This window comes from Ahaetulla prasina, chromosome 2, assembly GCF_028640845.1.
Source record: "Ahaetulla prasina isolate Xishuangbanna chromosome 2, ASM2864084v1, whole genome shotgun sequence".
Classification (NCBI taxonomy): domain Eukaryota; kingdom Metazoa; phylum Chordata; class Lepidosauria; order Squamata; family Colubridae; genus Ahaetulla; species Ahaetulla prasina.
Genome location: NC_080540.1, coordinates 144,582,088 through 144,609,760, shown reverse-complemented (window position 1 = coordinate 144,609,760; position 27,673 = coordinate 144,582,088). Strand labels below are relative to the sequence as shown.

The 27,673-nt window shown below is 36.1% G+C and overlaps 1 protein-coding gene across 8 annotated transcripts in view; it reads left to right on the top strand.

Moving 5' to 3' along the window:
- CEP112 (centrosomal protein 112) overlaps positions 1 to 27,673 on the top strand; it is a 292,963-nt gene that overhangs the window by 255,070 nt on the left and 10,220 nt on the right. For all 8 annotated transcript variants that reach the window (XR_009153592.1, XM_058170477.1, XM_058170478.1 and 5 more), the window contains one exon: positions 1,303 to 1,392. Coding sequence is in view for 7 of the 8 variants with exons in the window: in XM_058170477.1 (XP_058026460.1) it covers positions 1,303 to 1,392 (90 nt within the window). In the remaining variant the exon portion in view is untranslated. The remainder of the gene's footprint in view (positions 1 to 1,302; positions 1,393 to 27,673) is intronic.

Here is a 27,673-nt window from a genome sequence, read left to right as displayed (position 1 = left end):
ACTCCTAGCCTTTATTTCTGAAGAATTTCTCTGAGTCTCATGGGAGCCAGAGGCATTCTGTGGAATAAAGATGGCAGACAGCATGGAGGGTTAGCTCATTACTTTGAAGTCTTCCTTCACATAAAATAAATTGCGGATAATACCAAAGTACTTTGTAGACAGAACAGAAGGTGCCTGTGGATATCATGTTGCTTTATCCCCTCACAGGCATAAGCCTGCTCACATAATACAAAATTTACATTCAAGAGTCTTCCCCCCCCCTTTTTTTTTTTTTGGTATAATATAGTGAAAAACAATTTCAAGATGAAGGGACAAGAAAAGACACAGCAAATCTTTCTCTTAGCAATCAATTTAGGCTGTTATGTTGCAATGCATTTTTGATGGACTTCCATTATACATGCTTTGTTATTTGTACAGTGCATAATAATACAGAACGGATGAGATCTGAAGCTCTCTTATACTATTGACTAAACGTTTTGGCATCAGAAGAAGTTGAAGCTGTACAGCGTTGTTAATAGTTTTAAGTTAACTCTTGGCATTACTTTAAAACAATTATGCAAGATCTATCACAAGTACTCCTCTTATCTTATCTGAATTGCCATTCATCCTGTAAATGATTTAAACATATACTATTCCATTATTGTTTAAGAGAGATAGAAGAGGATTCGGTTAAATATTTGTACTGTGAGTTATTTTAGTTGCTTTGAGCCAGTTTAGAAGTTTTGCACTTTACAGGTTTTGCTTTAATGTGTCTTGAGTTCCCAAATGAATCACATTCTGCATTTGCTGACTAGTCTGTTCTGCATAGTTGAATGGAAAATGGATAATAGATCCACAGTATTCACAGGTTTAAATCATATTGCAAAATGAATGCAATTCATTGTTGTTCATTGGGAACAACAATTAATCTTGGGATCTCTTGTTATAGATGCATTTCAGTTTGGCACCTAAGTTATAAAACACAGGAAGCTGTTTTATATTCTCAGTAAATTAGTCCCACTGGCCTAATGTTATCCTTATAGAAGAATAAACATGAGCTTGCAGGAGTTTTTATATTATTTTTTTCTCTGTCAGCAAAGTAATACTATATGTCTTATTCTAGCTAATACAATTATTGGCCTGCCAGGACTGCTTTGGAAAGGAACTGGCTGCTTAGTGAGTGGAAGGGGGAGACTTTATTACATGGGTAACTGTCACAAAGGAACTTAAGAAATCCCTGAATGGTGCAAGCACAGTTTCTTTTATTTTGTTTACTTGTAATTCTGGAAAAACACATTGCATTTTTTTTTAATATTGTTTCAGGGTTTACAAGATGAGATTGAAAGTTACCACAATCAGGTGCAATCTGCAGAAGAAAAGCTGCAACAGAAAGATCTGGAGGCACAGGAACAGGTATAATTCTTTTGCTGAGAGATTTCTGCTTTTTAGAGAAAGGACAATGAAAAGCACACATGCACAAATTTATATATGAAAATAATCACTTCAGGGGTGTCAAACGGGCAGCCCACAGGCCGGATGCATCATGTGCAGGCCATACCTGCCCCAGCTCCGTGAATGGGGAAAACGTCACAAAGGTCACGTGACGTGGCGAGTTTGACACCCATGTCTTACTTGATAATACAATAGATGTTTTGCTGATTTTTGTAGGATTTATATTTTATTTTTATTCATAAGAAAGATATCCGTATCCTGAGCTAATGTCCCTTTTTTTGGGTTACCTTTTTAGCTGTTGATGAGATGCTTTATTGTAGAGGAAAACACTATTTATGTATTTATAAAGGTAGTATAAAATTATTTATTTATTTGTTTATTTATGCTATTAATTTATCAATCTTTTGGCAAGCTATACTTTCTGAGTGGAATTTAGAAAAAGGAGGTTGATTTAGAATATTTGGTTTCATATGTTCTGAGTCTCATGTTATAATAATAATAATAACAGAGTTGGAAGGGACCTTGGAGGTCTTCTAGTCCAACCCCCTGCCCAGGCAGGAAACCCTACACCATTTCAGACAAATGGTTATCCAACATTTTCTTAAAAATTTCCAGTGTTGGAGCATTCACAACTTCTGCAGGCAAGTTGTTCCACTTATTAATTGTTCTAACTGTCAGGAAATTTCTCCTTAGTTCTAAGTTGCTTCTCTCTTTGAGTAGTTTCCACCCATTGCTTCTTGTTCTACCCTCAGGTGCTTTGGAGGATAGTTTGACTCCCTCTTCTTTGTGGCAGCCCCTGAGATATTGGAGCACGGCTATCATGTCTCCCCTAGTCCTTCTTTTTATTAAACTAGACATACCCAGTTCCTGCAACCGTTCTTCATATGTCTTAGCCTCCAGTCCCGTAATCATCTTTGTTGCTCTTCTCTGCACTCTTTCTAGAGTCTCAACATCTTTTTTACATTGTGGCGACCAAAACTGAATGCAATATTCTAAGTGTGGCCCTTACCAAGGCATTATAAAATGGTATTAACACTTCACGTGTTCTTGATTCTATCCCTCTGTTTATGCAGCCCAGAACTGTGTTGGCTTTTTTGGCAGCTGCTGCACACTGTTGTAAATGTTATACATTTACTAATAAAATAAAAATTGTGAGAACATATATTAAACTCTGGGGGTCAGCATTACAAACATGAGCAGATATAAGCCTTAGATTCACTTGCTGTCCCTTATTTCTTGCCTGACAAATTCTAGTTGGGATATCTGGGGTTGCTCAAATCATGATTAGTTCACAAATTAGAATTTTAAAATGATGTTTAAATGAATGAAATTATGGCCTTCTGGTTGATATCTAGTGTTGTCTATCTGCCAGCAGAATGACAGTATGATGGGACATTCTTTTGTGCATCTCTCTGTACAGTTCTAAAATCAAAGGATTTCCTGGCCTCCTGGATTATATTTGCATGGTGAACATACAATGCATGAAGGGAAGAAAGGATTTGCTCTGTTGTAGAAGCAGCTATCTATTTGTATATCTTTAGATGTTGATGTAAAGTGGAAATAGAAGCTTTAAACTTCTAGTATACTCATGTAGTAGCTTATATTTTCACTAATATCTCTTTTTTTTTTCCTTTTAGTCATGCTCCTGATCTTTGCCTTAGGGCAGGGTTTCCCAACTTTGGGAATTTCCAGAAATGTGGAACCCCCAGAATTCCACAACCAGTACAGCTAACATGACCATTGGTGAGAATTCTGGGAGTGGAAGTCCACATCCTGGAAATTCCCAAAGTTGGGAAACATTGCCTTGTGTGATTATTTGAAGTTCTAATTCCTTTTATTCTTAAGTATCTGTAATAATAGTTATCTCCTTTTTATAAGAAGGAATTTGTGGTAAGAGTTTATACACAGCAAACACAGGTAGTTCTCATTTAAGAATGGATTTAGGGACAAGAACGTCCATCACTAAGTAACGTGGTCTTAAAGCGCAACATGACACGATGTACTGCTTAGCAACAGCACTTCCACTTGCTATTGTTAAGCAAACCTGTTGCGGGTCGTTTGCAAGGACTTCACATAGTTACCATTTGAGATTTCCTAACAGTTTCCTCATTGACTTTGCTTCTAAAAAGGTTGTAAACAATGATCACATGACCATGGGGTGCTACAATGTTGTAACTGAATTACATTACTGAGCATCTGAGTCGTGATCCGATGACCATGGGAATGATGCACCAATATAAGCATGAGGTCCAGACATATCCAGTACTTTTCCAGCACCATCATAAGTTTAAATTATTACTAAAAAGTGGTTGTTATACAAGGGCCACATATAATTGTGATGTTTGTATATAAAATCCAACTTTTGCAACATATTTGTTGACTATATGTCTCTTATCCATCCCCTAATGGAGAGACCTCATGATATTCATGCATTTTAAAAGGAAAAAAGTGCTGCATAAACATCAATGGATTTCTTTCTTACCAAACACTTAATTTTGTTGCTTGTTAAGAATACTATTGAAACATTTTAAGCTTTTTCTAGAAAGGAAAAAAAATTAGTATCCCTAATATACTTGAAGCTTTTCAGTTTGTTGTTATGCTCCACACCATTTTCTCCAGGCTTGTCTTGGAAGAAAATAAGGATATAGATCAACAAGTCAGAGAACTTCCTTCTAGGATATAGTGGCTATTATCTCATATCCACATTTATATACACTCTGAAGGAAAAGAAAGTATATAAATATTTTAAATTCTGCATTTTCTTCTATGATTTACTTTACTGTACAAATTTAGTCTAAAATAGAACTATTTATGTTTGTTTATTTAAGATAATAGATTAGTACTTCAAATCCAATATTTCAGCTTCAAGTCAAATATTCAGTGTACTCAAAATAGAAAAGGAACAATAAAATATGGAAAAGAAACTGCTTGAATATCTGGTACTCTCTAATGCTCCACTTGAATTTCATATTCATGAACACGCATATTACTAGGGGAATAATTTAATGTAATTTTAATTCAATTCTACAGCTAATATCTGGATTATATATGTAGCAGTATGATGTGAACATGAAATGGTAGAATCCTAGGAAGGATTACATTTTTAATATTCCCATGTTTCTTTTAAAATAATAAATTAAAACTTTCTTCACTTCTATATAACAAAGTGATTGGAAAAATTAAAAACCCAATGAAGGATAACTAGTTGATACTCATTTTATTTAGTGTCAGCTAATTAATATTTATATTTTAAAAGTAGTATTCATAGCAAGGCTAAAAGGTACAGTATAAGTCCAAGGCCATCTAGGCAGATTTGTTTTCGGGGTTTTTGTGTTTAATTTGAATGAATGAAAAATGTGTTTTAAAACTAATATTCCGGACAAGAAAATATTTGTTTAACGAATGATGAACAATTAGGGAATGAATAAATAAAGTCATGCTATCCTTCTTTATGAAGTTTTATGTCAACCATATCAGCTTGAAGTGCATATGTGCTCCTCGCATTTAAAGCTTTGGATCCAAAAGTTGCATTCATGTATTCAGACATGCAATCATATAGAAGACATTATCTCCATAATTCCAGATCTAGTCAGAACTTCAGTCTTACCAGGATCAACTGCTGATTTAACCCATCACTGCCACTATGCAACTGTCTAGCACTCCTGATTCAGATTGAATAGAGATACAGTACATTAGTGTTACCATGTCCCAAACTTGTTGATAGAAGTACCCAAAATATGTTAAGTAGGAAAGGGAAGGAACAGAATTCAGTGAAATAAATAAGTTGAACAGGAATTTCCCGTAGCTATTTTTTGTAGCAAACCTGGAGCTAGAAACAGAGTTATTGCAATGCAATAGTGCCTTTTTACTTCTCAAACCATAGAGCTGTCCCATCAACATTTCATGCTTAAGGAACCAGGTGCTGCTGAAAAATCCAGGAGGAACAACAAATGTGACCAAAACTGTTTCAGGTTTGTATCCAAACCTGAAATCATATTCAGATTGGTCAACACAAGCAGTTTTCTTCAAATGCATCTGTAGCTAACTAGCCATTTCCCAAGAAAGAGATAATTGGTAGTTGTCTTGTAAAATCCTTCAGGGACAGCTTCTTCATGAAAAGTTGAATTGCACCATTTATTCCATAATGAGAAATCAACTGCTACCTGGAAAATTCACCTCTACTCCACTTTGCCATCTATGAAGTAGAAGAATGCTGTAGCTTTTTTTTTAATGCTACCTTATAGAAAAAATAGATTTAGTAATGCACTTACCCAAATAATTCTAATACAAGTAGTCCTTGACTTATGACCACAATTGGGACCAGAATTTTGGTTGTAAATTGTTGCAATTGTAGGTTGAGGCACAACGTGACCAGGCAGAGTTTTATGATGTCTATTAAATGACTTACTGTGGTCATTTCAGTAAACCATGTGGTCATAAGTATAAAAGCATTTTATCCAATGTGAGTTTTATGCTGGAAAACTGTAGTGTCACAGAACATGGTCACATGACCACAGGTTGTAAATGTGCACAAGTTGCCAAATGCCCAAAATGAAATTACATGACTGTGGGAATGGTGTGGCAGTCATAATTTTGAGGACGAGTCATAAGTAACTTTTTTTCACATCCATCGTAACCTTGAACAGTCATTAAGAGATTGGTGGTAAATTGAGGATTACCTGTAATCTTCTCTGCATTTTTTTTCAAAGTCTGATTAGGGCTAGGAGAATTAAAAGAATGTTTTGCATGCTTTTATCTGAAGCAATTAATTATTTAGTGTTAACTATTCCACCAAAGAAAAATTGAATGGGCCACTCAAAATGATAGCTCCCTTTCATTGTTGATCCTTATCCACTCTAGCTACAAATACATCTGCAGAAACCAGTAATGATAATCGAAAAAACCTATTTGGGACTCTTCTCTACTTCTATAAGATACTATTGTCTTGAGACCGCATTTTAGAAAGGTTCAAAAATTGCTTGGGCATAGTTACAAAAGGCAGTTTCATGGGCTTTTACATGTCTGCATCAAGTAAAAAAAAAGCTTATTTAAATGCTTGCTGTTTTTCATTAAAAGGAAAGTCTTGTGTTTTGATTCTGTAACAACAACAAACAAATGAATGAGACATGAAAAAAACTGTGGTTTTAATTAAAAGCACAAGACTGTTTCTTATTATTTCTTATTGGGTGGTATCTTAGTTCTCCATGTTTGCCTTGTTTTTAGATGGGAACTGCCTCTAAGTTTATGCTCATATCTAACAAATTCACTAGAGAGCAAGCTACATGCTACATTGAAGCCATGTCCAATGAAGTCTTGATGTGTGCATTCTTGATAGCAGTGGTGCAGCAACAGTATTAGTGTAGGAGGAAAGAGTTGATTCAGGTTCAGTCTAGTTCAGACTACTTATCTATAAAAACGGGGTTTTTAGATAGGAATCTTGCTTAGTCCTACTGAATAACATTTTATACTGAAGCATGGCTTTTTTATATATAACCTGCATCCTTGGTCATACTTGAATTATACCTTTTCACCACAACTTTTTAAACCTGAACCTGCAGATCATCCTGATTTTTAGAATAGAATAGAATAGAATTTTATTGGCCAAGTGTGATTGGACACACAACGAATTTGTCTTGGTGCATATGCTCTCAGTGTACATAAAAGAAAAGATACGTTCATCAAGGTTCATCAATTTGTGAGGGATCAATAATTGTAACCGAAAGCTGGGTCCACGCAAAGTTATCATCTTTTCAAATTCAGTCTTAGCTTGGAGTGATTTCATGGATAAGATCTCAAGATTTACGTGATTTCGCATTAGTCTTGATAATATACAGGCTCCCATGGAATCAAAGAACAGGGAACCTCTCTGCAGAAAAGTTGGAATAGTTCATTTGTATCAGTTTTGCTTGATTGGAGAGGCATAATAGAGTAAATCATGGGGCATTAAACTCTACTGATTTACCAGCTACATGGAAGTCACCAGTGAAATCTCTGTAAAAAAAAATAAAGTCTCTTCCAATGTGATCATTCTGGTGAAAAAAAGAACGATTTAGTTTCAGGATTAAACAATTTGAATTGAAGACTCCCCTCAGCTGAAATTAAAACAAACCGTATCTAGAAATTAGAAGTACTGGTTCGAGGAAAGCTCCATAGAGATTAGCTGGGGACAGGTTTTAGTGAAACAAAGTCCAGCTTGTACATCCTTTTACAGCTCCTCCCCAAGTTGTCTCAGGACATTTCGCTGAGAACCGTAAGCCAAGTTCTCTTATTATTAAGAAAAGGAGAATTTAATCCACCAGAGAATAACTAAGAATTTGGGAATGTTACTGAGAAAGGAGGGATACATTTCAGTAACATTTTCTAAGCTTTTAATACTACTTTGAAGTAAATAAGCTAAAAAGCAAGAAAAATCCACATTTCTGAGAGATTATTTAGAAATAAAATTCATTAAATTAAGATTCACTGATGATGTTACCTGGTTCAGTATTCAAACCTCTGCAAGCAAATCAACCAAGCTCAGAGAGCACCAAGGTCTCGACAAAATTCATTAAAAAGCTGACATTCCTATTTCATTCCAAAGTGCAAAATGAAACCAGAAATCTTAATTGCAAGAGAGCAATGATTCAGTCACCCATTTAGTTTGCCAGTTGAGTGTTTATTATTCCAGTTTACTCAAGTTGATTTTTTAATAAATATTGGATGTTTATAACATTCAGCTTAACTTTTTTGTTTTTATGCCAGTGAGATAAATTTGTTTTAAGATAGCTATGATGCATCATTTGAAATTTTTGCTTGCTTAACAACTTACATTACAATGTCTTAAACTCAACGAAAATATAATTATCTGCCGTTTATGGACAGAAACAAACTCTTTAGGACTAATATAAAATATACTATTGATGTCTAATCTTGGGAACTTAAATACTAGATATCAAATGCCATGATAATAGCTTTCCTTTATTCATATTCAATCTTGCTGATAATCAGCATTCTACAAGATTTCAGGATTTTTTTTCTGTTGGAAAAACAGAATCTCACGCCACAACAACTTCTATTATCTCTAGCTAATATGAGTTTACCAAAAATCATAAGTTAAATGCAAAAGACAGAATCTTAAACTATGACTCAGGAAGTAGGCTTTGCAAGTATACTATTTTCTTGCCAATTGCCCTTGGCAATTTTTGCTTCCTAGGTACTCAGAAATTTTCAGAATCACATATTTTGAGATTTGGAAAAAGAATAATGATCCGGTGTCACTCAATCAAAATAATTATGAAATTATGTTTTTGTTACACTAGCAATGCTGTTAACATCTTCCGCCATCTAAGCTGAAGAATTCAATCATTAATCTCCAAGTTTGCTTTATATTAAAAAAAATTTGCCAGCACACAATACTATTGTGCTCAATTGCTACTGTACTGAATTGCTGCAAGGAGCCATGTTTCTATTTGTCTTGAACTGTAACAATATAGAGCTTTAAATATATCTACTCACCTGAAAGCCTCAATCATCTTTGTATCTTCAGGCGTACAACATCAGGTTTTGTAAGGGTCCCTTTAACCAATTTGGTTATATCATGAATCATAATTCAACCAAAAATGTGTAGATTAACTTAAAAATATTTGTCTTCGTTGTATCCATTTCCCAAATTGTTTCTTTTGTACCAGAGATGTTAAGTTATATAATAGAGATTTTGTTGCATGGCATTTAGATAGTCACAATAGTAGATGAGACTATTGTAGCTTCCGTAACTATATTAAATCATTTAAAAAGCTGCAAATGCTCCTAGTATTCTTTTCAGTGAGGCTACTCCAACATATCATACAGAGAAAGAGAGGCAAAGCTTCTTCTTCTAGTTAACTGGCTGTTAAACCACTACCAGAAAGCTTCATTAGGCTAGGCAGGTTCTCTGTAATGTTTAACATACAAACTACAGCCTATTCCCATCTGGACGAAAGGAGATCTCTTTTAGATGTAGTTCATAGTTATTACTCCAGATTATAACTATGAAAAAACATTTGATCAAGGGCAAGACAGAATGTATTTTATTAGCCTTTCTTGGGAAAGTTCCCATCCTGTTTTAGCTGGACAGTTTCTTTATATAGAAACATGGGATTATGCTTTAGCTTCATAAAAACGCAATGTAATGTTACATATTGCAATAAATAACATTTACGCTAGACCTTTGCACCTTAATGATGAAATTAACTGGTACTAAAACTGAAGTGTTTTTACAGGATCAAGTGATCACACCATTTCATATATGTTCTCTCAGTAGTTCTTAAAACAACCTTATAAGGCCAATAGGAAGTTGAGTTTAAAAGAAAATAGAGGTTCACTAAGCAGGTTTGTAGCAGACATTGCTATTTGCCAACCCAGGTTTAAATATTGTATGTGAACATAATAAAATCCTGAAATATGAGAAATTTGTGAAGTGAAGACTGTGCTAATTTTGCTAGAACTTTTTTCTGTTCTTTTATTGAGAACAGAAGAATGACTATTATTAGGAAAAGACACCAAGGTTATGAACAAAAAGAAGAGCCAAGTGAGGAAGGTCTTGGGTTCAAAGAAGTTGACATTGAAGCATTACTTGGTAATCATGCTCTGTCTTAGAAATGTACAAAGGTGAACGCATGGCTGCAATGGCAAAGAAAGAATGTTGAAATCATATGAGCAGCTAGACACAGGAAATGGAAAGGAGGATAAGGGAGATAGAAACGGCACGTAAACAAAGTTGAAAGGCACCAAAATAACCTTGGTTAAAAGGAAGAAAGTGAATATTTGATAAGAACATTAAATGATTATGCCAATGTTCCAACAGTTATGAAATGTTCTGCAATTTTAGTTATTTATATTATCCCCATAATGGAATGACACACTGAAAATGAACTTTTCTTTTTACAGCGCTCAATAAATCATCTCTGAGTGTCTGATAGCATAAAACAATTGAAGGATTTGGCTCCTTTCAGATGACAAAAATGCTTCTAACAGTTTAGGGTTGGGGCTGCCAGATTCGGAGCTATTCAGCAAGGCTAATATTAGATAAGTACAACATATAAATGCAAAAAAAAATTAGTACTATTAGATGAAATGGCTTAAAGCCATCTCTTTCCTGATAGCTCTTTATCCACATAGTACTTTAGTTATCCATTCAGCTAATGCTGACTTTCTTAATCCTTGGCACAAATACCCAAAGTCTTGTGAATATACTTACAGAGCAAGTAAAACTTTTTTGCTACTATTATTGCAAATGTGTATATGATTTAAATAATAGTGACTACCTATGTTTTAAGTTCAATTCATTAGCAAAATATAACTAGAGTAACAGAATACTGAGCAGGTAAACAGAAAAAATAGGAACTTTTTTCCATACATCACTGAAATAAACCCTGCAATGCGTATTGCAAATAGCACGCGGGTCCCTGGTTAGCCATTTCATAAACAGACAAGATGCCACTATTGTGGCTATTTGCAGACTAAAAAATTTATTGCTGAAGAACCGTGAAACAGAGTCAGAAAAGGAGCAAGAAAAAAAACAGGGTTTCTGTCTTTCTACAATGTATAACAAGCAGTTCAAAATTTAATTTAGGAAACCGGAGGCTAAGATATATGAAGAACAGTTGCAGGAATTGGGTATATTTAGTCTAATGAAAAGGAGGACTAGGAGTGACATGATAGAAGTCTTCCAATATTTGAGGGACTGCTGCAAAGAAGAAGGGGATCAACCTTCAAAGCAGGACACAGAGCAATACATGGAAACTAATCAAGAAGAGAACCAACCTAGAACTAAGGGAACATTTTCTGTTAGCAGGAACAATTAACCAGTGGAAGGGCTTTCTTCCAGAAGTTGTGGATGCTGCACAGGGTGAAAACTAAAAATTTTCGCTACCAGTTCTGTGGGCATGGCTTAATTGGTGAGCATGGCTTGATGGTCAGGTGACCCAGTGGGTGTGGCTTGGTGGTCAGGTGACCAGGTGGGCATGGCCATTAATAATAAATAATAAAAATAATAAACAAAGTACACAAAACAATAAGAGGTACCAAAAACCAACTTTCACACTTTACACACAACACAACACAACACAACACAACACAACTGACACACACATACAATGTAAAAGCAGCTGCACTTGACCCAAAATGGCCCCTGCAATAAGCAGGAACCTCACAGAGGCACAAAAAGCTCAAAAACAAACTTTCACACTTTTTCCACACAAAATGCCACATACAGCTTTGTGAGATTTTGTGTGTTTGTGTAGTTAGAGTGAAACACTACAGAAACACACCAAATCTCAGAAAGCTGCACAAATATTTTATTTTATTTTATTTTATTATTTTATTTTATTTATATTTTTAGATAAAAGCAGTTAAGTTTAAAATTTCCTTAACTTTAAATTGCTATATCTAAAAAAAAATAAAACTCCTAAAAAAAACCAAATTAGCTATTTTTTAAACCTCCCCCCCCCAAAAAAAAAAACCTCAGTTACTTACCAAATTGAAGGCGCAAGGCAAGCAAATTGAGTTGCTCACCGATTGGATTGATTGCAGGCAGGCAGATTGAGTTGCTAGCTGATGCAATTGATTGTAGCAGCCGAAGCAAGGCAGGAAAAGCGAGCGAGCCCGAAAGAAGCAGCAAGCTGGCAAGAGGGGACCGAGCGATTGGGTGGGCATGGGCAGGGAGGGCAGGGATTTTTACTACCGGTTCTCCGAACCACCCACCACCATCGCTACCAGATTGCCTGAACCGGAAGCATTTCACCTCTGGTGCTGCATCGCCGAAGGTTTTTCAGAAGAGATTGGAGAGCAGGTTGTCTGAAACGGTAGGTCTCCTGCTTGAGGAGAGGATTGGATTAGATGAGGTGCAAGGTCCCTTCCAATTCTGTTATTCTCCATTCTTCTAGCAACATAGTTACAGACTCCATTAGTCAATTATCCACTGAACAGCTTTCTTTTCCCCTTAATCATATATTACTTGGGATCAGGTGTTGCTTATTTTGTCTTTGGAAATATCACTAGTGTACTTTCTGGTACATTTATTGTAAATTAAGAACTAAGATACCATACATTATAATAAAACAAAGAAAGTTAGTGAATGGTCAGAAGCTTACAAAATATCCCATCTCTGCTGCTATTAAGTTAGACTAGTTGAAGCAACATGGGGCTGAAGTCCTTGGTCTAAAGCAGTAGTTAAGCATGTGGCATTTGTCTGAAGCAGCACTGTAGCTTTTGTACATGTGAGCCTGTTACTGCTTTTCTGTTTGCCTTATATGCCCATATATACATTTTATTGTTTTTAAAAAAAACCTTTGCTATTAACAACTTATAGCTTAAGTGGAATGGTGGCATTTAATAAGCTTTCAGTACTTTGAACTCAATTCTTGTCCAAGATTACTTGCACCTGACAATAATGGGCATTATGATTTCTCTTAAGTTTGCCAAATCTGCAGGGTACTGAGAGGATCCCCGAAATATTTTAGCATCAGCAGCAAAAATTGTGTAGTATCCAGTATTCAATAACAAATAAAGCAAAACTTTGGGTCCTTGGTCCCTTCTGAATTTTGTGGTTTTCTTGCAGATGTTTAGTAACTAAACTAGGTAACATCATCAGCCCTAATAATTTACCTAATTTGGTAACAAAATGTCTACAAGAAAACCACCAAGCTCAGAGAGCATGAAGGACCCCACAGTTGAACCCTGAGCTACAAATACACTCTTCTGTCGATAAAGCAGAAGTTCGAAATCTAGGCTGTTCCTGAAATTAACATATATTGAAATAATCAAATGTATTGTATTAAAAGTCTAGGCACTGTTGACAGTTGGAATATCTTCGTTTTTAGTGAGTTGGGAAAAAGCCAAGATTCTACAATTCTTGCAGCTGTTTAGAACATAATTTACTCTCTGGTTTGTCATTTTCAAAAAATTATGCTTTGATCTTAAAGCATTTTGCTGGGCTTTATTACAACCCTATTTTAATTGAGCCAAAAAGTAACATATGCTTTCTGTTGGTGCAGTTCATACTACTATTTCGTCCTCAAGCTTATTGTTGGTCAGTTCTACAGTGAATTACAAGTTTGCTATTCTAATACAATATGACCAACAAACAGTTTTTCATAGTTTGAAAGTTTACAAAAATTATGCCACAGCTTGACCTTGAAAAAATAATTACATTGACCTTACTTTTACATAAAGCAAAAGAGATAAAAATAGTAATAGCCAAGATAGAATTGATAGTATGTGGTTATTTTTTTTAAAAAAAAATTAATAAATGCTGTTTTTGATATTGCGTTCCTGTTTTAATAAGGGCAGGGTATAGCTAATTCATCCCTGAATATATAGTAGAATATATATGAAAAAAGCTAACCAAGAAACATGTATCTATTATTTTTAACCTCTATAATCAAGAGACTCATGTCAGTTTACAGTTTTGACAATATAATCTTAGGTGCAAATTTAGAGTTCACACTAGCTACTTTATTGCTGTACACCTATTTCACAGGAATCTCCCCAGACTGAGAGTATTCAGTATTCAGATTCTACCTCCTACTACCATAATATTATTTGTAACAAGATTAGAAACATGAGCTATTACACTTTTGATCTTACCTACCTTTTTCCCCCCCCCCCACAAAAAGTAGGCCCCATCCAGTCAAGAAACGTAACAAGAATTATACACACTTCAGTAAGGTATCTTTAACACTAGTCTTGTGCTAAATATGCAATTTTAGAAACTCAAGAGGAATTTCCAGTCCTCATTTATACTGATTTCATTTAAGTGGATTCTCTTTGAATTATTTGAATTGCTTCTTCCCAGGTTTCTTGCCTCCTTGGTTGAATTGCCACTATCAACACTATTTCTTTCTTTTTATTATTTATATCTAAATTACTTCGCATTACTTTCCCAGTCTCCCAGTCATCTCTCATAGTATTCTATGTAGAGGCAAAGGAGATGCAAAATAATTTATCTAGTGTTTTTATTAAGAAGATATTGTTTACATAACCAGTTAATTTGCTTTATTGGTTTATTTATGTTGTTTTAAAGTAAACAATTCAATAGCCAGTGGCTCATTTCCATTTTTTTTTTTCTGATAATCTACCATTGTAAAGAATTCTCTGCTTACTAAAGCTATGAGCAGCATGAGAAACTTTATCATTATACAATACATTAAAATAAATTTAATATTTTGCCTACAGTTAATGAGTTTTCCATGGAAATGTCTTAAAATTTGGTTTTGCTTTTTTTTTTTTTTTTAGTTTCTGTTAAATATTTGGGGATAATTATTCTCAGGAAAATATCTTCCGATAGCTGGCTGAATACGCATATGAGATTGAGGAAGACTAACTATTATGAAAATGACTATTACCTCATTAATAATATCTATTTTAAGAGAGGTATATATGTTAATTTGCCTTTCATGCTTTTAACAAATTGATAATTTGATGGTTATACTTTTATGGAACTTTCAATTCATAGTGATGATTTTCATATGAATATGGGGTTACTAATTTTCCTTATTTTCAGTTATATCATTGGGCCTATTTGATAACTTCTGACTGGAATGAAAATGATATTGTGGGCCACATTGGAGAGAGCTACAACTAGGCATATTTAAAGTTTTATCAAGTGCTTGGATATTGAAGGAATTCTATACTGTGTCCAGCACTGAAGGCAAGTCATACTTAATCAATGCTGAAATTAAACTTTAATTCCTGCTTCTTGAGAAACTTAACTTAACTTAACTTAACTTAACTGATGGACTGAAGCCAGCAAGTGCTGCAAAGAATGAAGAGCCAGTGAAAAGAACAGGTCTTTGCTAGGTAAGGAGAGGATGGGAGACAATCCCCAAATGCTCCAGACAATTGCACTAGTGGCAAGACAGCTTTTGAGCACCCAAAGTCAAGGGACTAACCATCTTCTTCAAACTGTGGTTAGCAGTTTTAAAGGGAAACTGGGTTCACATACTTCCTTTTCTGATCACTTTTGAAAATTGCCTGTTAACTACTTTTCAGCTAATTTCAGGAACTTTTGGATCAACAAGTTGTACAGCACTGGGTGATTTTTCCTCTTATGAAAGAAGTTTTAAATAAAAGTTTAAGGACTTAAAAAGATTTCTTTTGGAATAAACAGCAAAAGGATGATTAGAACTTTGATTTTGGAAAGTAACAAATGGATTAAATGTCCAGATGGATTTGAAACAAGATTCTGGAATTAATTATATGAATCCTTCCCGTAGGAAAATACTTTTGTTTTGAATTCTCTTTTTAAAAAAATGATAGGATGAGACTTTGAAGTTTGGATATTAGAAGGTACAAAATATTACAATTAAAGGAGAAGAATACTTAATTTTTTCTTTTTAATACAGAATGAAGGAACGTATTTAATATTGGACAGATTGAAGGGTATTGTTGAACAACAGACCCAGAAATTAGTGTGTGCCACTAGAAATAGATCGTGTTTTAACTATGTTATGAAAGAGGAGCAACCTTTATCTGACAAGATTGTGATTGATCTGAAAGTGGATTTTAAAAAGGCAGACTACAAGGATCATATGGAAAAAATGTTAGACGACATAAAAAAGAAACCTATTGATGTTTTAATAATTAAAAGGGACATACAAATAACAAAGCAAGAGAGTGATCTGAATAAAGTTTCTAGACTTGTTAACTCTTTGAAGAATTCTATGAGAATGGACAAAGTTCTAGGATGTTATTTGATGGGACTAAAGATCAAGATTGTTAAAAATAAAAGGAAGGAACAGAAAGTTTGTTTATTTGACCAAGGTTTAAAATAGATATGTTCTTATCTCTAACACTTAATAGATTTTTGCTGATCAAGACTGAAACAGCAAGGCTTTAAAGATTTCTTCATAGATAAGGAAAGAAAGATCATTTGTTGAATTTGAAAAAAAATATGATAAGTTATTAAATTGTTTATACTCCTAATGAAGGAGAAGTTATTTCTTTACATACAACTTTTTCTTTACTATATTTTTTCTTTTTCTGTTTTTCTTTTGTATTAGTTTTCAGCTTTTTAATTTTAACTTTTAATAAAATTATTTTTTTTAAAAGCTGGCAGATCTAAGGCAGTGATGCACACTTTTCTCCAGAGAAGGCCCACATCTGGTTTAAGCGATATGTGAGAGACCACTCTTCCCAAAAGTGGATATAGCAAGAAAAAGCCTAAACTTGCTTGATTTCATTTATACTCAGAATTAATTAAAAAGAAATAGAGCATTTAAAAGGCATTCCCCCCCCCTTTGAACCCTGATATTGAAACTGGATTATAATCTATATATTTTCCTCAATAATTAGTGTAAAAATCTTCAAAACCAACTCAGGTCAGTTCTTGAGTACATGAAATAATATTCTTGCTAGAAAAATGGTATAGTCTCTTAGTTCTGGATATTTTCTCTCTCCAAGCATTGTCAAAGTCAGTGTATGCATATACTAAAAAACAAATGCTTGAAATTTCCACCTTTTTTCCCTTGAGATGATCTGTCTAAAATCAAATCTAGCAGCCTATTCATGACTCTATTTCTAGTAATGTTTGGAAAAATCTTCCATAAAATTTATTCTTATTTGAAGCTCAGTTGGATTGCCAAAGTTGAACTTCGCATCTTTTCTTAATTTCAAAATTAAAATTCTTCCTCCTTTATCTTTTCATTGTTCCAATACCTCCCAAGGTGATTGATTTAAAATAAATTGCTATTACAATTTTCTTCGTCTTTTCTGTTGAAAATATTTCTGTTCTATTTTTTTCAGTTTTAGAAAGTTACCATAGTCTTATTTTATATGCATTTCTTGTAAACAAAATTGGCTTTATTAAGTTTGTAATATTTTTTTAAAAAAACTGGGAGTTTAGTCTATTTTTATTAAAAGAAGTTAATGTTGTTTTGCCCATTTCAATTCTAATTTAATGTTGCTGCCCTAGCTAATTTTCCTCTTCTTCATCCCAAGTGTATTTTCCTGTGCCAGAAAGTTCTTTGTCTGCAGAATCCTGAGCAGTTACTCTTTCATGTAGGCAGGAAGCCTCTGTAGTTGGCTTTATGATTATTCATTTTGTTTCCTGTAAGAAATGTGAATTCTTTCCTTTTTCTTAGCATTCTAGGGAAGCGATCTTGAAATATTTGAATACGTTTTTCCTTCTATAATCAAAGGTTTCTCAGTCTGCAGCTTTAAAATAGCATTTCTTGTTCTCATTTGTAAGAATCTGACAAGCATATCTGGAGGCACTTTTTTCTTTTGTGCAAATGTGGAGTTTATGTTTAAAAATATCTGGAAAGCCTCCATCTATTTTTAAATAGTCTTGGGTAGCCATTTTGAAATGGATTTCAAGTTCTACCTTTCCAGAATCTTCAGGTACCTCTGAATTTTAGATTGTGTAATTAACCTGAACATTCGTAATCTCAATTGTTTTTAAGTCTGCTTTCATTTCTTCCATCATGTGCAGAACCTGCCCCTGTGTACCTTGGAGCTTTTCATTCAGTTCTTTCATTTGTGCTGTTAGTTTTTAATCAAACCAAATTCTTATATCTGAATCGGATTCTTCTTCCTTCCATCTTCTTTGCCTCTTCTCCCTCTGCCTCAACATTGTGTTTTGTCTTTCTTTCCTTCTTTATAAGTATCGGTAGTAAAAATGATTCTATACAGTGTGTTAATTGTCATTCTACAGCCAGTTTCTTGTATTACTGCTTGATTGTTCTATTTTACAAGTTCCATTGCAAAAGCATTTCTCACACCTCTCTTCCTTTTTCCCTTTTACCACCAATTCCTATATCAAATGTTGGTTATAAAATGTTTATCACAACATTAGCTCAACGCAGACGAACTGCATTTCCAAAATCACATGTCTAGATCAAACAGATTACATTTCAAAGAGGAAGATTAATGACAACATCAGATTTATAATAACTGCATTAGAATACATTAATGACAAAAAAAGGGAGGTGACAGTAATATCCTTAGATGCAGAGAAAGAAAGCCTTTGACAATTTGGATTGGATTTTTACTAGACGTCCCTGACAAAACGAACCCAGGAGAAGAATTCAAAATTTGAGCAGAGAGCATACATCAACAGCAAACAGCAAAGATCAAGTGAAGGAAGGCAGATGACAAGGGAGTCTCCTGTATTGCATAAAATTTTTCTAGAAGTTCTGGCAGACAAGATCTGAAAGGACAAATAACTTGGATCAAAATTCAAGGAGAGGAATACAAAATGAAATGGTGTGCAGATTATGTAGTACTAACAATTATGCAATCACTAAGCTCTGCAAGGCACTTGATGACAAGAATTTTAAAAAGTTGGCCACTTTTCTCGATATAGAGTCAATGAAAAGGAAGCAAAGGTAATAACTTCTAAAGAAGAAAGCTTGGTGAAGGAAGAGACTAGCTGTGAGATAATAAAAGACCCAGTGAATTTGACAGATGCAATAAAGATATCTTTGAAAACAATTATAAAAAATATGGAAAGAAATAAAACAAGATCCTGAAAGGGGGAAAATGTTAATACTTTATTAGCTGGGACTTTTTGCAACCATAAAATCAATATATTATCTAAATTGATCTTTTTATTTCAAATGGCACCCATTTCTATTTCAAAACATGCAAGATTGGGAAACAACAATTAACAGATTTATATGGAGCAGGAAAAACCTAAGATTAAGATTGAAAACTTTACAAAAAATTTTTTTAAAAGACTTGTTTTTACTAAATTTTCAAACAAGTATGTCATGGATAACAGAATGGATTGATTCTCCAAACAGCAAAATATCAGTATTAGAAGTAACTGGTTTAACCATTGGATTTCATAGATATTTATGGTACACTCGCTAACTGGAAGTTGCTTACAGGCCAAACAAGATTGCTTCCCATACTGTAGCCCACTCAAATAGCATAAAATATTCTGGTTAGTATACAGTATAAATCAGTACACCTCTGAAGACCAGCATTTTTTAACACTTTGGAGTTTTCTCTTTCTGTATAATGTTGAGTATTCTCATAATCTGTTACGATATGGTGAAAGAGTTCAGGGTGAGACATTGGCGTCAATCCATACTGGAGCTACATACTAGTTAACACTTAATTCTTTCAGAAAGGATATTTCCACAAAATCTTTTCTGGAAATGTAATCCAAATACTTTTCCCGCCAACTTTTTTTGTTATTTCCTTATGAAGTAAATTATATGTCTCTGTGGCATAGTCTATCCATATTTAGATAACTTTCAAATTTGCATAAGCTGTGAGGAAAATGCATGGTACTTTGTATTTACATTGTGCTTCATTCTTTATAATGTAGAATGCAAAATTGTGATTTATTGATTCTGTTCTTCTGTACAGTGTGCAATATATACTCCCCATATGGACATTTCATGTTTTCTTTATCTTTCCATTGGCCCAGGCTTCTCTATCCTATGCTATTCTCCCCCTAAATTGTTAAAAAAATACTTTATAATCCTCAACTGGGCAAAGCAGTGCATCATAAAGCAACGATTTTTGAATCAACGAACATCAAATGAGTTAAATTATAGAATGAGTCCAAAATCTAGGATCCATGACTCTGTGGAATTGAAATTTGGCAAAATTGTGGCCTTTCAGTAACTCCTGTCTATACTTTTCAGAAACTCATAGGTTCCATGGCAGATGGGAAGATTGGAAGAACATATCCCCACCCTCTTTCCAGCCTCCCTATATACACTGGGCCTAATTGTCTGGTGGTAAGACTTGATGGCCATAAAGTCATTGATGTTATGATCCGCCGGCGGCCTGCAGAGCTGGCAGCAGAGCCGGACAGTGAGGAGGTTGAGAGGAACATGGACCAGTCCTGGAGTCTGGGGAAGGTTCGGACAAGGGCTCTGTGTTGGAGACAGAGAAAGGGCCATCTGGGAGGTACATGTTGCATCCGGAGCCTCCAGAGTCGGACCTCAGCGAGGCAGAGGAATAGCGGGAGCCTGTTCCCAGTGCACGCATGCACAGAGCTGCCAGAAGCCAAGAACAGTTAAAACAAAAGGGATGACTCAGGAGTAGGGCTTGGAGATGATTGGCCCCTCCCATAAGACTTAAAAGAGGAACAAAGTCACGTGGGCCTTTGCAAGAAGCAATGTTGTTAATTCTGTTCAGTTTAAAATCTGAAGCTCTGTTTGATTCTGGACTCCGTGTGGCTTTGCCAATTAGGTCTTTGGCAGCATGTAAAGGGAGATAAAAGTGGATGATTATCAGCTTTATCCCGAAGGATACAACTATTTGGGACTCATCTGGGAATGAACAGAATTCACAGCTGTTACAATAAAAAAGGTTTTTGGGAGTACTCGTGTGTTTTAGTGACTCAGGAAGCCTAGGTCAGAACAATTGGGTGCATTGGAACTAAAGCCAATATTTGAAATATCTTAACAGTGGTAGCTAGTGAGAGAAAATAAGGTAGCAACTCAGATGCCTATGGGCAAGGTAGATTTGGGTGTGTGTGTGCTGGTGATGGGTAAGCTCTTTTCCTGGTGACGGGTAAGCTCTTTTCCTCCCTGGAAGGAGGAGCTCATGGGGATACACTGGAATGGGGACCTGAGATGAAGTTTTCCTTGTGGTCTACCACTCCCTTCCCCCACCCCAGCAAAATGGTAGGCAAATTCCATGCATCAGTTGAGGAGGAGGCTTCACTAGGGCGTCCTGAGGGTCGCCAGGGGAAGGGAAACAGCATAAGCCTGTATTATATGTGGAAAGAAGAATGAACTGACAGTCATGTGTTGCCTAGTCTTATACATAAAACTTTAAGATTCAAATGTTTCAGGTCATGATTTCATAACACTGTATAATAGATAGAAATTTTATGGCAGAAGAACTCCTGAGCACAAGGATACCGCATGCCAGCTACCAATTGATAGGTCATGAAAGTGATTTAGCCATGACGATTGTAGAATCTCTGCTGCTTCTTTTTAGCAATATAAATGATGTGAGGAAAGAACATGTTGTACTTAATCATCTCTGTGGTTTCAGGACAAGAAAACATTTATTTTTTTCTGCAGAATCATTATGTTTTGTCAGCATATCTTTCCAGCATATCAATTCCTAAGCAATTCAAAGCCACTTTGTCTGCATTTCAAACGTGAGTTTCACAATTTGTGTGCTCTTTTAATCTTCAAAATCTGATCGTAGGAACAAAAGTCACATTGTTGGTATAAAATTTATTGTGTTGCCCTTTCCAATATTTATATAAAACCCATCTTTTCTTTTCTTTCCAAAATGGCAGCTGCTACCCCAGCTTGCAACATTTAGTGTATTATTAAGGAAATAAAGATGCAATTAGTACCAAATCTCAAATCAGTTTCTGATTTATTTCAGGTCTGCTGCCATTTTAAAAGCAGTATAATAGACCTGTTCTTGATAATCTGTTTCAATGCTAAGCTGCTTTCATTTAGCAGGAGGACCTTTAGTTCATAAGCAGAATCCTAGGGGCAAACTCATCCAGCAGCAAGTATTTTCTGACCACAGTTTTGCCATGTTATTGAGTGAAGACTTTTATTTCTGTCCAACTCATGTAATCCCATAAAGTCTGCTGTATGCAGTATGTTATTTCCTAAGGTTTGTTTTGCTGCTTCTCTTTGGCAATTATGACTTTATATAAAACTCTTAAGTGTTTAACCATAAACAAGGGGTTTTCCAGGTGGGTGATCCATGTTTAGAATGAAAACATAAAACTTTGAAATAACTTTTTATAGAGGCAATAGACATATTCAAAAAAATTATACAGAATACGATGTGACCATACCCTTCCAGAAAACAGCCAATGAGTTGCTCTGCATCAAGTGCAAATGTTCTCTGAGACATTCCTAAGTTAGACAACCCAGATTTTTAGAAATAGAAGATAGATAGATGATAGATAGATAGATAGATAGATAGATAGATAGATAGATAGATAGATAGATAGATAGATAGATAGATAGATAGATAGAAAGAAGAAAAGAAAAGAAAAGAAAGATTGAGTTTTAGTGTCATTGGTCCTTTTTTGTAGTTAACTATTTGAGGGAAAGGGTCATTTGGTTTTGCTTGGTGATTTTCTTTTAATAAAAAGAACACTTCAGTCACATAATTCTCTGCCACCTACATTATAAGTAGACACACTCCTCAGAGAGTTATATTTTAACTTTTAATGATGCTAATTCTTAAAGTTAAGAATTTAATTCTTAAATTATTTTTTGACGTTGTTAAAATGTGTATGCTGTCAAATTATTCTGACTCTCAGCATCTTACACCAAGATAAAACACAATAAAACATCACTTACTATAGGAGACAATCTAGTTTTGGAGACTGTTCTAAACCATAAGCCCCATAATTGAAGTACAGTGCTATGTTGGCCTCAAGCTTTCTTGCTTTCTGTAAATAAGGCCCCCAGAAGAACTTCCTTGGCTGAACTTATACAACTCTTAAGTAGATGGTCTTGGACTCATCTTGGTGCCAAACCATATAGTGTTTATCAGTCAAATTAAGTACTTTGAATTGCATAAACCTATTGATAATTAATTTAAGATAGGTATAATATGGTGATAGTAACTAGTGCTAGTCAACAAGCAAGCAATTGCATTGTCCACCAACTGTATTTTATGAATTTTCCTCAAAGATAGCTGCCTGTAGAGGTAATGTAAAGATTTCCCCTGTCCAGTCATGCCCAGTTCTAGGGCATGGAGCTCACCTCTGTTTCTTAGCTGAGGGAGCCAGCATTGTCAGAAGACACTTCTGTGGTGTGGGCATCATGACCATACACCAAGGGACATGGAACATTAAACCCTTCTCATCAAAGTGGTACCTATTTATCTACTTACATTTGCATTCTTTCAAACTGCTAGATGGGCAGGAACTGGTAGCAATAGCTCACTCCATTGCGCAGAATTTGGGTCTTGAACCTGGGCTGTCAGCTTTCCAGCTGACCAATTCAGTATCTTTAACTGCTAAGCCATCATGCCCATGCACCACTATTGTGTAGAGGTAGTCCACTCTTAACAACCCTAATTGGGAGCAGCAACTCCATTGCTAAGGGAAGTAGTCAAGTAGTAGTTAAGTAAAACATCATGACCACCCTGCTTAGCGATGGCAGTCCTGCTTGCAATGGTGAAGCAAGGCATCATATGGCTGTGACTTGTGACCTCTTACCAACCTCCCCATTGATTTTGCTTGTCAAAACCCAGCTGTGAAAGTCATAAATAGCAATTACATGACTATGGGAGTTTATTTTATTTTTAAAAAAAAATCCTACTGCAAATACTGTTTAGGACTTAATTTATAATATTTGCTTTGACACTAGTGAAATTGTGATAATAGAATGTGTGTGTCAGAATGTGTGTCTGAATAAAGGATAGGGTAGGGTAAGGAGTGGAGAGTGGAATGGAATGAAACAGAATAGAATTCTTTAGTGGCGCATAAGCTCACAGGGTACATATAAACAGCAAGTAATAGGTAATAGATCATAAATCGTAATTAAAATTATTAATCATGTTATAAACGACAATTGATAAATCACAAGATACCAGTTGGAGAAGATAGTAGGAAAGATGAGAAGATGAGAAAAGAAGAGAAATGAGACTGTGCTTATATGTTCAGCAGAGTGGTGGCTTGCAGGGGAGGGGGGATTATTTTTTTATGTCTAGTTGTTTTGGCATGCAATGCTCTATAACGGTGTCCTAGGGGAGAAGTTGAAATAGATTATGTCCAGAATGAGAAGGGTCTGTAGATATTTTCTCAGTCCTCTTTCTTGTTCGTGTAGTACACACGAACCAGAAAGTATCTCATGTAAGTTTAAAAAGTATACAGTATACTCATCATCACATATGTAGTGTGTGTCCCCAGAGGTGGGCTGCTACCAGTTCACACTGGTTCTCCCAAACTGAATGTTAATTTTCTGAGCAGTTTGAAGAACTGGTTGTCATCGGAAGAAATATTTTCCCACTTTACGGGGCTAATCCTGCAAGGGAGGCAGGAAGGAAACATTTTGGTATTCCTGTATTTCTAGCCTAATCCTTATCTTAATTGCCTTGCTGCTTTAAATGTTTTCAGAAACTGCCCCTGGGTTAAGCTTGTTACATTGTTGGAAGAAATATCCATCTGGGTTCAGTTCCAAGTGGGGACAAAGACACTGGAAACATGGAGGCTGCTTGGAAAGATGGTTTTAATGGTGGTCAGGATCACATGGCTTGAGTTCCTGAACAGAAAAAGGGGGCCGAGATCCTGTGTGCTCCCTGGTTTTATGATTTTTCTGAGCTTTGACCTTTCTGGGGCACAGGAAGAGTATCCTGATTGGTTGTCAGACTCCCAGGGGGTGGGGGTCTTAGCTAGCCTTGCTGGCTGTCTCTCAAGCTTGCTTGAGCCTTGCCATGTGGTGAGTTTCAGTTGTATTGTGTTGCAAATCATGGGGGGATTGAGTGAGCTTGGTTGAAGCCTTAATTGCCCATTGACAAAGGTGGGGAGAATGAGTGAGCTTAGCTGAGGCTTTTAATGGCCCATTGACAAAGGTGGGGGGGAGTCAGGAAGTTGCAGGGAGCTCCTTTGTCTTTAAAATATGTTTCTCCATTTCTCATCCAGGAAAGTATAATATTCTGCTTTTTAAAATATTTCCTAGAATATTTCATTCTTCTAGGAGGGGGGTGGGTGCTAAATTCCTACAACATTGTAAGCCTTACGCCCAGATTTTCTGTCTCTAGATAGAAGAGTCTACAGAGTCACCACCACCACCACCACCACCTCCTCGAGTTTTTTGTGGTACTTTTATTCCTGGGGCTTGACTTTCTTAAAGATTGTTAAAGAGTTGTTTTAAGCTTTTTGGAATATACTTCCAACATGGTTGGAACAGCTATTTACAGAAGGGTTGACGTAGCCATAGAAGAAATGGCTGAGAGGCAGGATGCAAGCTTGGCATTCTGTCTGATTTTTTTACTGCCTTTCTGGGGGCATGTGATCTTTCCTTAAATCTGGATGATTATTACCTAAAGGATATCTTGCGAGGTGAGTGAGACCAGCTGGTATCTTGGTGGTGCAAATGGTCTAATGATTGCTTCTCCTGGGTGGGAAACTGTGCTTTGTCAGTTCACTGAGCACAGGAGTCTCTTGTCTATGTGGATTCTTCAGTCATCCAGGTCATAGTTGTCCCAAAGGTGCTTTTTCCAAGAGGCAACTGGACTTTCTTGGTTTAAAGAAAGTCCAGTTGCCTCTTGAAAAAGCACCTTTGGAACAAGAGTCTCTTGCATTCTTCAGAGTGGGCAAGGCACTTGATTGCTCACTGATAATAAGTGGATCCTCCTTCCAAATTGTTTTAGTTTTCTCTCATGATAATATGGCATAATAACATGGCATCAATTGCAGAAAGTTAGCACCCACCCCTCTCCTAGAAGAATGAAATATTTTGAGAAATATTAAAAAGGAAGAATATATTTCCCTGAATGAGAAATGGAGAAACATGTTTTCTTAGAGGGAGAAAGCAGCCCCCACATTCCTTAATAGCCCACAGAAGATGTCAGCACTTAAGGTAAAGAGATAGATAGCTATATTCATAGGCAAAAATTCCCTGCAGCAAGATCTGAACAAAGGCAGAATGGGATTAGCCCACACTCAAGATGTTAATATGTTAATTTGCCTCTTTAGCTTGGCATTTTGTAGCCCAAATATGCCCACCCACTTTCTGAAGAGCTTAAATGACCTCTTTGCTAAAAGATTTCACTTTATAAGCAAGAGTAGTTATCCTTGTATTTTAACTATTTTTATTCCTCAATGTGCTCTGGCAACCTGCCTGATTTGTAACTCATGGTTGCAGGTATAGCTAAGGAAAAGGAAGGTATTTAGACAGATGGTTTAGGTTTCCATGACAGCTGTGACTCATTGTTCTTCAGTGTGTATTCCCCCATTTGTAATCTAATCTAATTCTAATCTAATTTAGGGCAGCTTTTTGCAAGCAAAGAAGCTTTTTGTATTTTTGTACAGGTAATCCTTGATTTACAACAGTTCATTCAGTGAGCAGTCAAAGTTACAAGGGCACTGAAAAAAAGTGACTTATGACCGTTTTTGACACTTAAAACTGTTGCAGCATCCCCACGGTCATGAGAGGGTGGGAGAGGCGAAGCACCCTTCAGCATAAGTGACATTGAGTTGGCCACGCCCACTCAGCCAGTCATTAGGGCAGAGAACAGTCATTAAAAAATTTGCAGCCCACCACTATGTGCCCCTGATCCACAAGGATTCTTTTTAGTATATATCACGGAAATAAGAGGGCTAGTATTCAAGATTACTGTTTTTATTAAACATCATAATTCAAAGGAAAAAGAATGAGCTCATTGCAGTTGTTCTAAGAGTAACAATTGGTATTGCTATAAATCTTTTTACTTCAATGAATTAATTAGGCAATTTTAGATGAGAACTCCACCTTGAGTTTCCTAGTTGCAAAACATCATCATCATAATCACCATCATAATATATTTTACAAAGGAGTCCTAAGACAGGGGTTTCCAAACTTGGCAACTTTAAGACTTGTGGACGTTAGCTCCCAGAATTCCCTAGCCAGCATGGTTTTTTGGTGGGCTTAGAAATGTAGGGTAGATAATGGTGGCCATATGGTACAATTTAACATTTCAGTGTACATGAGAACAATATGTAAGAAACATTTCCTGAGTCCTTATAAGTTCTTATAAGTTCATTCATGGAGGAGACGACTTCCGGTATCCAGCGGCAACGGACGTCTGGAAGGCTTCCTCTGCCTCCAGCGCCCGAATCCGGCCGCCGCCGAGGCCCTCAGGGGCCAGGTGTTCCGAAAAGGACACCTGCCGCACGGACGGCTCGCCAGGGGTCTCCCAGCCGACATACAGGACTGTGGGGACCGATGCTGGCGCGTCCTAGGCTCGGCGGGGTTCGGAGGCCACAGGCCGCGGCCATTATTTTGGTCGTCGCCTGGGCCGCTGTGCCCGGTGACACCGGGGCATTGGATTTATAACTGCAGCAGCCTGGTGGTGAACAGGGCACGGAGAAGAATTGAGGAGGAGAAGGGAAGGGAATATCGGTAAACGTGAGTGGACTGCTCCGGAGTGCGGGGGTTTTCTCCCCTGCGGTTGGAAGGAGCACGAGTTATTCTGGAGAGAGGAGAACTTAAAATAAGAAGATTACCGGTTTTGTGGAGCTCTGGAGAAGAGGTGATGGAGAAATTTAGGAGGGAAGGTTTGAGGCCCCTCCTTCTGGGGAACAGTGGTGGCGCCCAGCTTCCGCCTTCACTATGAGAATTTTGAT